This window comes from Folsomia candida, unplaced genomic scaffold, assembly GCF_002217175.1.
Source record: "Folsomia candida strain VU population unplaced genomic scaffold, ASM221717v1 Fcan01_Sc008, whole genome shotgun sequence".
Lineage (NCBI taxonomy): Eukaryota > Metazoa > Arthropoda > Collembola > Entomobryomorpha > Isotomidae > Folsomia > Folsomia candida.
The window spans coordinates 5179660-5194932 of NW_019091200.1; the positions used below are offsets into that span (position 1 = coordinate 5179660).

The following is a 15273-nucleotide window of genomic DNA, read 5'->3' on the forward strand; positions in this document are numbered from 1 at the left end:
ATTCCTTTGATCATAAAGTTATTAATCAATAATAAATCCAACCCATCTAAATTTAGGCCTGTCGACTCCATGACGAGAAACCGTAGAGGTTCTTTTTCTTTTGATGAAATGAAACCCGTTTACATAAACTCACACCGTGATCAAGATCACAAGATCAACTTTTGATAAGAGGCAAATGTCACGGATCAGATTTTGAGAGAGCAAATAATACACCCCTCTTTCACGTGATTGTAGTATTTGTAATCAAAATTTGGATGCAAATTAAATCCGAATTTGGACGCAAATTGGGTATAAATGTGTAAATATAATAAAGCCTGAGTGACACGCAATTGTTCTTTATTCCTCGGGTGGGAAGTTTGTTGTGTGTATATAATTTCCCTTTATTTAGTTTCCTGTCCTGTTCGCCGGCCTAATTTTGATTTCCCTTTGTTGTTTGTGATCCACGGTTTTTGAGCTGCTCAAAGCAATAAAGGAGAGGAAACGAAACCAAGCAAATACTCATTACGCGTTCTGCTTCTCGTTCCTGAGATTCTATTCTTCTTGTCCGAAACACAAAGAGAGGGATTCGGATTAGCAGATGTTATGTTGGTAAAGTAAAGTATGAACTGCAGTGTGCTGAAATTTACACAAGGACGCGTCTGTTTTCGCGTCGTGTGATGATGATGGGTCGACCAGATATAAACAGTGTTTCTTTAAAGGAAATATTTTTTTTGAGTGCATGAAATGGAGAAAACATTTAGGAGTACACATTTTTGATGGGTGTCGGTTTGAGATGCGTAAAATGCCAATAAAAAAGTTTGAATTGTAAATATTTTTGCAAAAATTGACAAGATTCAAGGACGAAAAATAGACATTTTAGAAACTGTCTTTGTAGACATCAATTTTTTCGAGGACTAAAAAGTACATGAAATGGAGGAAAAAAATTGGAGGCACAAATTTTCTAGATGGATGTCGGTTTGAGATACGTAAATTGCAAATAAAAAAGCTTGAATGGTAAATATTTTTACAAAAATTGACAGGATTCAAGGACGAAAAATAGAAATTTTAGAAATTTTCCTTATTGCGTAGACAGATAAGATTTCCCCATCAAAGAACGTCATCATCAAGAAGGTTTCCACTAATTGTGCAATGTAGTTAATTTCACACATTTTTTGAACGAACGGAAAAAAATGTATAAATTTCGCAAACATGGGGTTTCAAAGTTGATATAAAATTAAGAAAGTGGTTAGTTTCTCAGAATAATTTATAAACTAATACTGGAAACTTTAAATTTCTATTTTTTAAACTTGATAAAACTTGTCATGATTAAACGTCGGAAAACTTAATTCACAAAATGTGTCAGTTAGTACATCATACAGATGAGTCCTTTGTACGAATTCAATGTGTTTCTTAATTCTCAAATTTTCTCACTTTCACCGACGAAACCCTGGCTGTTGCTACTGTACAAAGCTACGAAACATAATTTAGCATCTCGCTCCACTGTTTACGTGTACGTAGGACGGAATCCCGGCCTTGTAAAGCCTACTGCTAGTAGTAAACTAGCTTCTGTTATTTATTTAGGTTTGACAAACGGAGAGCTTTCATCACCACTTTCTCCTCCATTTTACTTAACGAGAGATTCATGCATGCATAGACGTTCGGATGGATCGTAATTTTCCAGAGGGAGGGAGTTGAGATTCTCTGAATAGATTATGAAGCGGTGTGGTTTCGCCTGGCGAATATGTACACTCTAAATAATTCGGTAGTAAATTATTACCGAGACTGGTAACAATTTGTTACCAGCTTGGTCAGATTTATAGCTAAGAATTGAATTTCAGAGTGAAAAGTAATCTTGTAGATTGGCAAAAAATTTGAACTTTCGGTAGTAAATATTACTCTGTTATTACCAAAACCTAAACTAGAACCAACTTGTTACCAGTTTGGTCAGATTTGTACTTCAGAATTGAATTTTAGAGTGAAAAGTTATATTATAAATTGGTAAAAAATTTGCATTTCGTGGGTTTTAGCACTAGTTACAACTAAAAAAATGGACTGTTGCCAAATTATTTAGGGTGCATCTGCCTCCCTGAATAACTAAGTAAGTAAGTAATAACTCTGGGTGGAAAATTCCTCCAATAAATTCCATCCTCCCTTTCTTCTCAAGTTTCCAAATTTGTATTTTGTGTTGTAGAATCGATCCCATTTTTTATCCTGAATAATGACAAAGTGAAGTGATAATGATGCCATTTTGTCAATAATGTACCGTTCACCTTTGACTTTTAGCTTGAAAGTGAGAAATGAGTAAGCGTCTTTCGTCCTATGACTACAAATATAAGGATGAAATTTCTTTACAAATTAGGCCCTAGTTATCTCACTCACTCACTTTCTCCATATTTAAGACTTTGCTCTATTCCGTTGGTTCGTTTGGTGAAAGCGCGTGTCTGTCTAAACAAGTACAAAGGGCGTTCGTGTTTACCTTTCTGCCCTCTCTTTGTTCTCCTTTCGACCCATTATCCGGAGAGGAAGAAGGAGAACTGAATGAATTATGTAGTGTCGTTGGTTTCTTTAAGAAGACCGTGACGACAAAGACTAATTTCTGAGGGGCTGACTTTGCACAATATTTTGCTCTGAATGTGGGGAGGCAGGGTTCGAAAGGTAATTGCGAAGTGGAGTGATTTATGGTTTTGTGGGAAAAATTGTCACCGTGATTGTGGATACGAGCTGTGATTATTCTTGGGTGTAAGTGATCCTGATTTTCTGATTTAGATTGAAATTTTGATAGCATAATTTCTTAACAAAAAAAGTTTGGATTAATTTTTAAAATATTCCAAGTAAATATTTCGTATTCTTGGGTGTAAGCGATCCTGATTTCTGATTTAGATTGAAATTTTGACAGTATAATTTCTGAACAAACAAATTTTGGACTAATTTAAAAAATATTCCAAAAATTTCAACATCCGTGAATTCAAATCACGTCTGTAATTTTTCACCACGCCATCTACCCAATGGAATCTAGTCACTGCGAAACGTTGCCCTAATAAATGTCAGAAATTTCCCAATTTTATCCCCAATTTTGAAACCCCTACAAAGAAAAACGTGTCCTTCTCCGTACCGGATAATCCAAAAAGGAACAAAACCCTACCTACATGCTTTCACCACCTCGAAATCATGTCCGACCTGAAAAGGGAACACGAGGTGAGAGTGGCTTAACCAGTCTGGAGGGTGTAGTGAAGAAACCATAAAACCCTTCCGTAAAGATAAGAAAGAACATCCGGTCCACATTTTGATGAAAAAGTCCACATTATTACATACATGGCTACACTCAATTTCTCCAAAACTTGTTTTTCCACCCGGTCGTAGATGTACTTTTGTGTAAGATTAAATCCTTCCTTATTCTTCGCCCCAGAATGAAGAACCTTTCTACTTAAATAAAGTCAAACGAGGTCAAAAAACGTATGTATGTCTGCGCTATCTCCGGAAAATAGATGAAAGTAAACACTTTTTTTGTCAGGGTTAAGTTTAACTTTTAGTACTTGGCTGGTAAGACAAAGTAACTAAGGATAAGTAAGTCGAAGCGTGACCAGACTGGAGAATTCGTCATAAATAAATTTATCTAGTTGGGTAAGAAAATATCCCTACTTCTTTTTTTACCAAGAGGGAAATAAAGTGCAAAAATATTTTACTATTTCGCAGAATTGGGTAATTAGTTTGTTTAGAAGACTTGTTTTCTATGAAATTAACTTTTGAGCTAGAATATTCTTGTTTGTTTTACGAGTATTTTGCGCAACGAATTTTTTGACGAAGAAAATTTTCCAGTTTAGAAAAAAAATCGAAAATAAATATGTAAAAAATCGGAAAAGATACTTAAGTTCGGAAATAATAGCACAATTTAAAATTTTAATTTTTTCATAGCGATAACCAAAAATCTCTGGAAATTTTGAAACACATTCTTCAACATGAAACCTCTCTCAATTAAATTTAGAGTACAATATTATCTCCAGAATTAAACGAATCCTTCCAAAAAACATCATCCACCACCTAAATTTTCTTAATTTATAAAACTTTCTCCACTTTGGTCATTAATAATCCAATTTTCTTCCTGCATCTGTTCCACTCTTGATTTAAGTCGTGGAAGAAGCAAGGTCTTAATCCAATTCAATCTAATCTATGCACTGTCCTTTGAATTCCGAATTCCGAGGAAGTCAGATCGAATCTGCGAGTAGGCGAAACTAAATAAAGGGACAATTTAATTTGAAGTCTATAACGTCTCCTACGCCCATAGTGGATTGGATTGGATCGAATAATCTGATTCTTCTCCGGCACAGAGATTTATCAGCGGAGAATTTCTTGAATGCCTAAATCTGTAGGGCTTTCTCCTTGAAGAGAAAGATGTTGAATTCAAGATAAGTTAAGAGACGACGACGACGGTGGGAGAGATAAATCTGTGCTTGCTGTCCGACCAAATTGTCTCCATCCAGTCGTCTAATAAGTGAGTCGTACTACAATACAAAAGGCGAATTATGACGCTTTAAACGAATTCCCGCTTGAATATCTCTGGTGCAAATTCGAATTTTGAGCTGATTTTCGTAGGCAAGCAAGATAATATCCTCATAAATAAGCCTGCAAAGTTTTATTTGGATAGCTTAAAAAATGTCCCCTCCAGGGCCCTCAGAATTCGGGGTGCTGTAAAATAACTTTCCAAACTGCTGTTCTAATAAAATGGTGTCGAACGAAAGATTTTTTTCTGAGGTCCTAGTGCAGAAATTATTTTTGTGACTATTACCAAACGACTTAGCATGCTTTTCACTATATAAAATCACTTTTGGCTCATGCTTATCTTTTAAGTCCGTTTAGTAGTCTAACTTCATAATTGTCCTAATGGAATGCGCTCTTTAACGCAACTCTTCCACTTTTAAGGCCCCCACATTTTACGACTTAGATGCTAGAAATCCCAAACGATGTTTTTGTCCAAGATACAAATTGTATGTTGCACTGTAAGTACTTTTGACAAAATTTTGATAAGTGGTTACACCCCTAGAAATCAGTTCTTACCAAATCCCGTCACTTTTGTAAAAAGGTTCTCCTCAAAATCTAAGCGGAACTTTAAATTTTTTTTAACTAATCAAAATGCAGTGATTTTATTATTTTGCCACTTGTACCTTGTAGATAAAATAGTTCTGCGACAGAGGACACAAAAAAGTTATCAAAATTTATTTTCAACAAAATTTGACCATTCATTTTCCAAACAAGTTCACGAGTTTTTTCAGATTCCGCGTCAGCTGATTAGCTCGGGTCCTTCTCCAAAACTGTTTACCCAAAATGTTCACTGCTTAATTTAATATTTCTTAGGACACTTCCAGCTTTACTCTCATTCTTCATTTAACCCAGGGGGTCCGTTTTCAAGGTCAGCAGGTCAATTTTCCCAAGCAAGCCCGGATTGCTCGCTTTTTGGGGCGAATTATCAGCGATGTTGGAGGGCCCACATTATTTGATTCATTACGGATTCTTACATTATTCAATACAAAAATTATCTGGGGTTATAATAATAACAATTTTTCACCTCTGACCTCTTTGGTTATTACGCCACATGAATAATTAAGTTTGGAAAGTGTTTTTACAGCACCCTCCAACTCTGAGGGCCCTGCAGGGGACATTTTTTAAGCTATCCAAATAAAACTTTGCAGACTTGTTTATGAGGATATTATCTTGCCTGCCTACGAAAATCAGCTCAAAATTCGAATTTGCACCAGAGATATTCAAGCGGGAATTCGTTTAAAGCGTCATAATTCGCCTTTTGTACGTAGAGTGGATCCCTACAGCGATTGTGACCTTCAATTGAAGTTTCCATAAGGGCCATCTCCTATTCTAGAAATATTGGATTTGGCTCCTTTGGAAGCTTCAAGGACGATATGTCTTCAAGTAATTCGACACATCCCACTCCACTCTTGTAGAAAATGTGAAATGGAGACGCACAAAATATTTTTAAGAAATTATCCAGGCAGAAAAACCCCCTAAAAAATGTGAACCTTTTTACCAGATTATTTAGAGTGAGCGAAGAACAGGGGCAAAGAGCCTAGATGATATGTTGACAAGTAATTGTAGGGCTTCCGATTCCGATCGTGTAGAAAATGTAAAATTTAGACGTACAAAATATGTTTTTTTATGGAAAATATTTTTTAGAAATTATCATAGAAAATATATTTTTTGAAATTATCGAAGCCGAAAAATCAAACAATTTTTAAAACCTTTTTACCAAATTATTTAGAGTGTGCCCAGAAGAGGGACAAACAATGGATGGTGAAAATACCGAGAAAACTTGACATACATATACGTCGCCGTTTCTCATTTGGCGGGGGGAAAGTTCACGAAATGAAATAAAAGTCTCGCTAAGGGTTTTACTACTTTGGAACTAATTTAATTTGAGAATCCAGCATATTACAATTCTTCCCAAATTCTTCGACATTTGACGAATTTATTTAGTTGGCGGAAATTAATTTATGCGTTACCAGCTGGTGGGTGGGTGCAAACATGCGGTGTAATTTAAGCCATATTCACGGATTACTTTTTTTTGTAGATATTTAACAGAAAGTTGAATTTATATGAAATGAGTCAGATTCAACATAGCGAAATTTCTAATATTCGCAAATTTAATATTTTTATGAAAGAGGGAAAAATTCTATTAATTTTTTGGACCCCGTTTTTCTATAAAAAACTATAAAAAAGTAATTTTCCATTCTCTACAATTTGAGCCATTTATTTTCCTTCTCCGTAAGTAATAAAACATATTTGCAAGAAATTTTACGCCATTTTTATTTTGCTATTTCTTCGCAATGTCATTACGTTGTGTAAGCTTGTTTCTGTGTCAAAGCCTTCTTTCTTTCTGTGTTTGTGAATCTGTAAATATTTTCCAGTTGAGAGATGAAACAAGTCATTTTGCTTGAAATGTTTCTCTCGTAGTATGACAAGATCGTTTTATCTTTGCCTTGATTCTGACCCTGATTCAGTCAACCGGACAAAATGAAAATGACTGAGAGACTTAGTTCGTCTACTCCTCCTCAATTTTTTACTCGACAAAAAAAGTAATATGTGAGCAGAATTCCTTTCTTTTTATTTCCGATGTAAGAAAGAAAGAAAGAGAGAAATGAGGCAGTGTTTCAGCAAAGTGGGTAAAATCTGATGCATGAAATGGTAAAAAATTGTTTTCAAGTAGTTCATTTTGGGAGAAAAGAATCCTTTCAGGCTCAAAACAACGTGACAAAATTGTCAATTATCAAAAGGGTGGCAGCATGGCGTAGATACTACCGCGTTGGTAAAGATTTATCATCAAACAGTAACAAAAATTTGTGGGGGATTAAAAAAAATCTGCATCAATTTCTAACCTGAACGAGTTTCGCCGAAATGTTTGTTACCTTCCGGTTTCAAATCTTTACCATCGTGGTAGTACATACGTATGAGGATCAGCATGACGTACGTACTACCGCGTTGGTAAAGATTTGGTACCCAAAAGTAACAATAATTTCTGAGAGATTTACAAAAAATGTGCATCAATTTCTACCAGAACGAGTTTCACCCAAAATTTTTGTTATCTTCCGGTTTCAAATCTTTACCTTCGTAGTAATAAAATGACGATTTTGTTACCGAATTATTTTGAGTGAGGGAAACACTGCTGCCTGGAGCTTTCCTGACGACAGAGAGAGAATCGCTATTCATCACTTCATTCTTTTCTCTTTACACGTGTGAAGCAGTCCTTGACTTATGAAAAGAGAGGGCAAAGTACGTACGTAAGGAGAAAGTGGGTGTAGGAGGAATGCCGTAATCGTCGTAATAATGGCGGTGAAAGTATTAACGGACCACTGAGCGGAGGAGTGAAAGTTTGGTGAAAGCTCGTGTTCATGCTGATGAAAAATGTGGTTGGAGCAAAAATACTTTCTTGAATTATTATTAGCGACAAGTTTCTACACGAATTACAATCGACTACAGAATCTAAATTATAAATAATAAATTTTAAAATCTAAAAATAATATTTAACGGCGTTTAACACCGACAAAATTTCAAGTTCGAAACCTCAACCTCTTCGCTAGGTCAAGTCAAGCTTTGTTTGAAAATATGCTGGCTAATTGATCTTATGAACCTACACAAAAATCATGAACCTTGACGACGAATCTGAGTCTTTAAATCAATTTTAAAATCTGTAAATCATATTTAACGGCGTTTAAGGGCCTGGGGGAAGTTGCTTAGAAATCACATCAACTTTGACGATAAAATTCAGCAATGCACAAGAGGGCAGATTTTTTAAATTATGTTTAATGCGTTAATCATATCTTTAGATTTTACTTGAGTTTTTTTTGACGATCTGCCCTCTTGTGCAGTGGAGATATTTGGTCGTAAAGTGAGGACAAATTGGCTTAGAATTGCCAAATTAATGGCAGGAATTGCATTTTGAGTATCCATGGAACAAAAGAAACAACTTTTTTCAAAAACTTGAGGGACTTGAGGGAAACTTTTTCAAAAGCAGTGACAAAACCAAAGCTTTTGAACGTGAGTGTCCCATAGAAACGGTGTCAATTAATTGTGGTCGTAACCTAACAGAGCGATAATAATCTTGGGGCCCTGGCAATTATTGTTGCTAACATAAAATCAAGTAAATCTTCCCCCGGGCCCTTAACTCGACAAACATAAAAATTAAATAAAATTGGTTATGACCGCTTTGCGTAAACTAGTTCAGCTCGATTTTTTCGTGAATATATTGCTTAATTATGATCTCTAGACGTATTTAAGATCAATAAATACATTTCTTGAATATTTCAAAAAATTGAATTCAACTAATTTTTACTCAATTTTTCTTTACACTGATAATTTGATATTCTTAAATTTTTATGCACTTTTTATGCGTAGATTCATTGAACAGTTTAACTTTTACTGCTTTGCTTTCACGTTATAAAATTCAGCTTAGGATTATTATATCGTGACTCGGAGATTATTAGGGATTCGATTTACGCCCCATTTCCCAACTTTCTCTCGTCTTTCTTCTTCTCGATGTAGTCGAGACAAAAGTTTTTTTTTCAGGGCCATGTCAACTTTTATGATTTTGTTTAACTCCAGCTTTTACTATAGAATTCGAGGAAGAAATGATAAAATTGAGAGAAATCCACATTTTTTTGTCGGAGAAAGTGCAAGAAAAAAAGGATTTTTGTTTCGTAATCTTTTTATTATTTCCACCATTTAAGGTTCCTAAATATAATGTTTAATTGTAATTCATAAAACTTAACCCCATTCCTTTATGGCAATAAACTATACAAAAATCTCGTTATTCTTACATTCATCATAACAAAAATCTAGTAAAGAAGGAATAAAATAAAATCTAAATACATACAATTGCTAAATATTTTGTTTAAAATCTGCTCTAGATTTAAAACAAGTTTAATTAATCTTAATTAAAATTAATCAATTAAAATTATCCCATTCCATAATTTCTTGCAAACCATTATTATTTTTGTCTTGCTTTGGCTGATTTTAATTGCAATTAATTATTTTTGTAAACTTTTAAAACTTTGAAATTTTCATTTTGGGTTGGATTTTATTAAGAGATTAATACATTCGTAATTGGCGGCGGTGGCGGAGACTATTAATTTTTTAGTATGGATTGATAAGTAACTTATCGGTTTAATTTATGAGAAGATGAACTTTTTTCATGTAGAGAATCAAGGCAAGTACAATTGAGCCTTGGCCTTATAAAGTTGTGTGACTAATTGGTTTGTTTTTATTTCTAACCTGCATAATTAATTGTTAATTTATTATTTAAAGCTTAATGATTAGTTCCTCCTTGCTATCCACAATTTTAATAGTACCGTTTGTTTGCCTGACTTGAACTAGATTTTATAATTAAGTAAATTAATTAGGTCAGTTCACTTATTTTATTAATCACTCTTTATTTTTGCATAAGTTGAGTTTTCAGTTATAAGTTTGCCCTGTTTTATTTAGGGCTATTTACTGGCAGTAAGAGTATGTATGTAATTAAGTAAATAGGTATTTAAGGAATCGATTATTGACGAATTTGATGTAATTTAATGTATTTAGGTTAAGCATTTCCGTCTTTCTCTGTAATTATGTACCTAAAGGTTAGCACTAATCCAGGCAAAGTATTTATGTAAATGTGTGTATTATTAAATCGATGTATGTATTTTTAGCGAGGAACTTCCTGCGTGGGATTAATTAAATTTTGCATAATTATTTTCACTTTCCTCGCTATTTTTAAGTATGTATTTTAGTATCTTGGTACTTATGTGTTATTGCCACGATGAATTTAGGTGTTGATTGTTAATTAATTAATTGTTGCGTAATTTTTATATGTATCTGCCTAAAAATGAGTTTACGTAATATTTTAATGAAGGAATATTATGTTCTAATGTCATCTTTCTTGTACAATTTTAAATAATAATTAGATAATTACGACTTATTTATATTCGTTCCGAATTTTGAATGTCCGTTTAATGAAGAATCTCTCTTGTTTCCAGTCCACAATTTTTTTTCGGGGGCGATGACGGCGAATGATGCATTTGATCCAGCAGTGATTTATATAATCAGGATTTTTTAAGGAGTAGGATTAATGTTAGGATAAAAAGGAGAGACGTAATTAATTATGTAAATACATAGCTCTACAAAAAACTAGGATGTTTTTGATACATGAGCAGAGGAACTTTGGTTGATGGAATGATACGGAAATTAATTAATCATGATTTTTCGTGATAATTAAGGCTAATTAATTAATTTAGGGGTGTGGGTTGGTGGGTGGGTGAGTGAGTGGGTTAATTTAGGTCTTGTTTTTCGTCAGGGTGAGGAAAAAAGTATCGATTTTTTTGTATTACTATTGATTTGATTGATTTGCTTTACTTGACTTTTTGTGCATTGATGGATTGATGGGTCGGATTTTTGCATAGATTTTGACGATCATCATTCATTCCATTTTCTCTCCCTCACTATAAAATAGAGAAAAAGAAAGTAAAGTCTCAGTTCAGGGTGGTCTCGTTAAGTATTTTTTATAATCAGTAATTAATCAATCAGTCAAAATTAGATTAATTAATGTAATAAATCATCTACTGTATTTATTTATTTATGGAATATTTAAATATTTACTGCAGCTGAGAAGCCTTTTACGAACAAACAACTTTCTAAGCTAATTAAGAAGCTAATTAAGTATCCAATTCAATCTGGTACGAATTTTGAAATTTTTTTCCATTTCAAAAATACCAGTAAAACATGACAAGATAAAAAGCGGCAAAAATAAAAAATAAATAAAACCTTTATTTTTTTACGGGATTTTTTTATGGGGATAAAAATTCTAGGAAATATTCAAAAAATAAAAACAAAACAAAAATCTCACTCTAAAAATACTTTCACACTTTCTCTCTCGCATTTTCTCTAACTAACTAATAAACCGGATATGTCAAAAACCAATCCATTTTCGATTTGTGTCTTTTGTTTTTGTTAAAGCAAATCCAATCAAGTAATTATTATGGCAGATTCCAACTAAGCCCACGTCGAAAGGAAACCGACAACAGCGAATTAAGTATTTATAAAATAAGTGGCTATTTATTTATCTCATCAACCAAACCCCACCCAGCCCAGAGGTCAACCCGGTGTAAATTTATTTAGCGCTTTTAGGAAATAATTACGTGAAGTAGAGGAGAGATAAAAAAAGAAGAAGGAAGAAGAAGAAGAAAGTGGTGATGAGGTAGAAAAAAAGATAAGTGGTGTGGATAAGTGGTGATGTGGTATGTGCTGGTGAAAATAGGTAGTAAATTGGTGAGGAAGTCTTGTGTTTTCAGGGTTTTTGAGGACGTGTTGATTTTTTACGTTAAATTTTTAAACACTTTTTTTTCATAACACGACACGCACACTTCGTATCAGTTTTTTGTGTGCTCTATAAAAAATGTGGATTTCTCTCATTTTTTCTCGAAAATTTTTTGTAGAATGTGTGCAACACTCGAAAAATAAAACAAATTAAAAAACACACGTGAAAGATAACTTTCAAAAAGGTACATATCCCCAAAAAATTATTTTTTTAAAGTGCAAATTAAAAGAATGTATTATAAAACTGACATGCATTTAATACTGAAATGGCTCCAAGTTTTCAAAGTTTGGATTTTTTTGTCCAAACTCTGCTTTCACTTTCACCCCGTCTCGAGTTAAAGCATGCATGCGAAATCTTAAGTTTATCAGAAACGCGGATTTTCTCCTCTTATCAATACCATTAAAGTTGTGCATAAATATGTATCATTTGCATACATAATTAGAAAGCAGTGATGTATCGTCACGATACATGATGCAGCTTGTTGGTGAAATTTTAATGCCGATATTGACTCAATATCTGACCCCAAAGAGAAAGCAGTGGTGGTGTTTTTGGTCGTGTTTTTTTCGCACCCCGGTAAGATTAATATTATTAAAGCAGCACCTGAATTAGTGGCGGCGGTGGTGGTGGTGGGGAACTTGTCACCTGTTGTGGGGCCGTAACTTGCACCTTAACGACGCTGCCTTCGACGACATCGTCAAAAACGTCAAGTTCATGGTCACCTTCGTCCCCGTCGTCGTCATCGTCTCGACCAATCTGACTTTCTGCGGAAGCCTCAGACACGGACTCGCCTCCGGGAGGAATCCCGCTCCGGCGGCGTTGCGTATTATCGCCACCGTTCGTCGTAGTAGCGGAGGATTTCCCGGTCGACGAGGTTGTCGCGGAGGTCGTCGTGTAGGATCGCGATCCCGTGGATGTCGTCGTCGCTGTGCCGGTCGTTGAACCACCCGATTCTTCTTGAGATTGAGAGGGCACGTTTTGCGACACGGATTTCGTCTCGGTCCCCTCAGATCGTTCCGACGCTTCGGAATCCTCGTGGTTTGCGATGGTTACTCCGATACCGATTTGACCACGGCCGTCCGCCTGCGGGAGTAAAATGGGGGCGTGTTGTTAGATTTTGGGGGTGGTGGAAGGGGGACAAGAGAGAGACGACAGAGAGACGAGACACGGATAAGTATGGTATACGATACGATACAGTAAAAAAATAATCAGGGTGGAGAAGAAGAAGAAGACTTATCATCGGAATTTAGATTCAGAGGTGAAGAGGGCAAAGTTTTTTAAGCGGGTTATGTAGCTTATCAAGCGCAGAAATCTCAGCCCTTATCATGCAGAAGCCATTCTCAGCGAATATTTTAGTTTATTGCAGCGATTGGATTGGATTTGCCGTAAGGTTTGAATATATACGAGTACATACTTGATAAAATTTTATTATTTTACGAAAACTATTAAGAGTAAACATGCCGTAAAAAAGTTGGTAGGTAAAAAAAACTGGTAGAAAAGAACTTACCCACTGCACCAAACTCTGGACGAGGAAGCGAACCGGATTTCCAGCAGCTCGAATGACATCGACGGCTTTTTCGTGACTTGCTGATCTCAGATCGACATCGTCTACGGCTAAGATTCTGTCTCCAGTCTGAAAAATTTGAGTTTTATTTAGTACTGATTTGGTTTCGATTTTTATTTTTCCTAATTCGAACCTTTAACTGTCCCGTTCTTCCTGCAGGACTGTTTGGGAGCACGTTTTTAATGAAAATCCCCGAAATAGCGGATCCACTGTCCTGCCCGGCGTTATATAGGTCGACCTACATTCCAAAAAAACAGGCAAAGATAACAACATTAAATGGCATAATTACATCACGGGTCGTAAAAATGAGAGAAAAACGACAACACATAAACTCTTTTACTACATAAAGTTTAAATGAATACGTTTCATTGAGTTTTTACATAACTGAGAAGTTAGTTAAGTTCTAGATCTTATATTTTTTAACAAACTTCCGCCAAAAGAATCCTCTCACCTTTCCACCAACGATACTAATTCCTAACGATTTCCCAGCCTCTCGCTGCACCTCGACCAGTCTTTCAGGACCCCAATGCTTCGCCAAGAGGAGAGCCGCACCCTCATCCCCCGAACCAGTACCAGTACCTCCCGTCCCACTCGCCCCCTTCGACGTCGACGCCGATCTTGAACCCGACCCCGACAGTAACGCTTCTTCTGAAGAAGCATCCTTCTCCTTGGAAATTACCGCCTCTCCCGAAACACTCGCCGTATTCTCGACCGAACTCGACGGGGTGAGTCCCCTTTTCGGCGGCGTTTTCGGTTTCGGCGTAGGTACAGGCTTATCTTGAAGGATGTTGTTATCCGATATCGATGCCGACACGGAGACTGATTGTTCCTCAATCTCGGACAAGTGTTCCGAACTGGGCGATGGTTTCGGGGGGGCGGCTCGTACAACTTGTACGAGATCGGGCGGTGGGGGTGGCGAGGGGAAAATTGTGACATGGGTGACGACCCGTTTTTGTACGGTGGGTTGCGTCGCCGGAGGTAAAATGTCCCCTCCAATGAACACTGAGGTGGATGAGGATGACGGTGGTGGGACTGGGGACACTTTTCTCGTGATGATGGCGGTTCCTCGAGAGGTGAGAGATTCCTGACCGTCGGCGGGGGTTCGAGGTTTCGTTAAATTGACGAGGTCCACCTGGAGCTCGGATCTATAATGTGGGAAAGAAATCTTTAAGAGGGGAGATGAGAGGAACAAGCTACGAGTGGTTGGTGTAAAATGAGAAAATTGAACCTTTCCACGAGCGCTTGTTCTTCCGAGGAGATGGAGGACGAGGTGGTCGTCGTGTGGGCAGAGTTTGACGGGGTGGGGTCCGACGTGGCGATCGCGGGATCAGACGTGGTCGCGGAAGAGGTCGGAATTGGGGAGGAGGAGGTCATCGCGAGCGATTGGATGCGCACCGTGTCACGGTAAACTTCTGCGTCGGCGGCGGGGATGTAAGACACGCTGGAAAGAAGAGAATTTTGAAGTGATGATGTATTTTCGGAAATTTTGAAATATTATTTTTTATCAGAATCATTTTGACACAATATAAAAAATCATAATGAAATTTTACACCATAAAATTTGGTCGAAATTTTCAGAAATAATCACGCCTTTGAATTTAATCTCTTTAATATTCTGTTCAGTTTCGAATTTCTGCCGTTATTTGAAGCAACTCATAAAGTTCTAGGACTCATAATACCATAATTTTGCATGGATGACGATCTCGCCCTACTTTCTCCACATTATTCCTCCCTCTACATTTACTATTATCCATAATACACTCGATAATGCATAATAGTGATACTACTACTACTACTACATTATGTATTACTAGTGCTTTATTGGCTGTACTGCTTTGGCTTCCATGAATTTGATTGGATTGGTTTTCGTGGACAATAACAAG

The 15273-nt window shown here is 36.1% G+C and overlaps 1 protein-coding gene across 3 annotated transcripts in view; it reads right to left on the bottom strand.

Moving 5' to 3' along the window:
* LOC110853674 (multiple PDZ domain protein) overlaps positions 1-15273 on the bottom strand; it is a 92718-nt gene that overhangs the window by 19976 nt on the left and 57469 nt on the right. For all 3 annotated transcript variants that reach the window (XM_035854513.1, XM_035854514.1, XM_035854515.1), the window contains 5 exons: positions 14620-14832; positions 13843-14536; positions 13525-13629; positions 13335-13460; positions 12431-12910 (listed from right to left, as the gene is read on the bottom strand). In XM_035854513.1, coding sequence (XP_035710406.1) covers positions 12431-12910; positions 13335-13460; positions 13525-13629; positions 13843-14536; positions 14620-14832 — 1618 coding nt within the window. The remainder of the gene's footprint in view (positions 1-12430; positions 12911-13334; positions 13461-13524; positions 13630-13842; positions 14537-14619; positions 14833-15273) is intronic.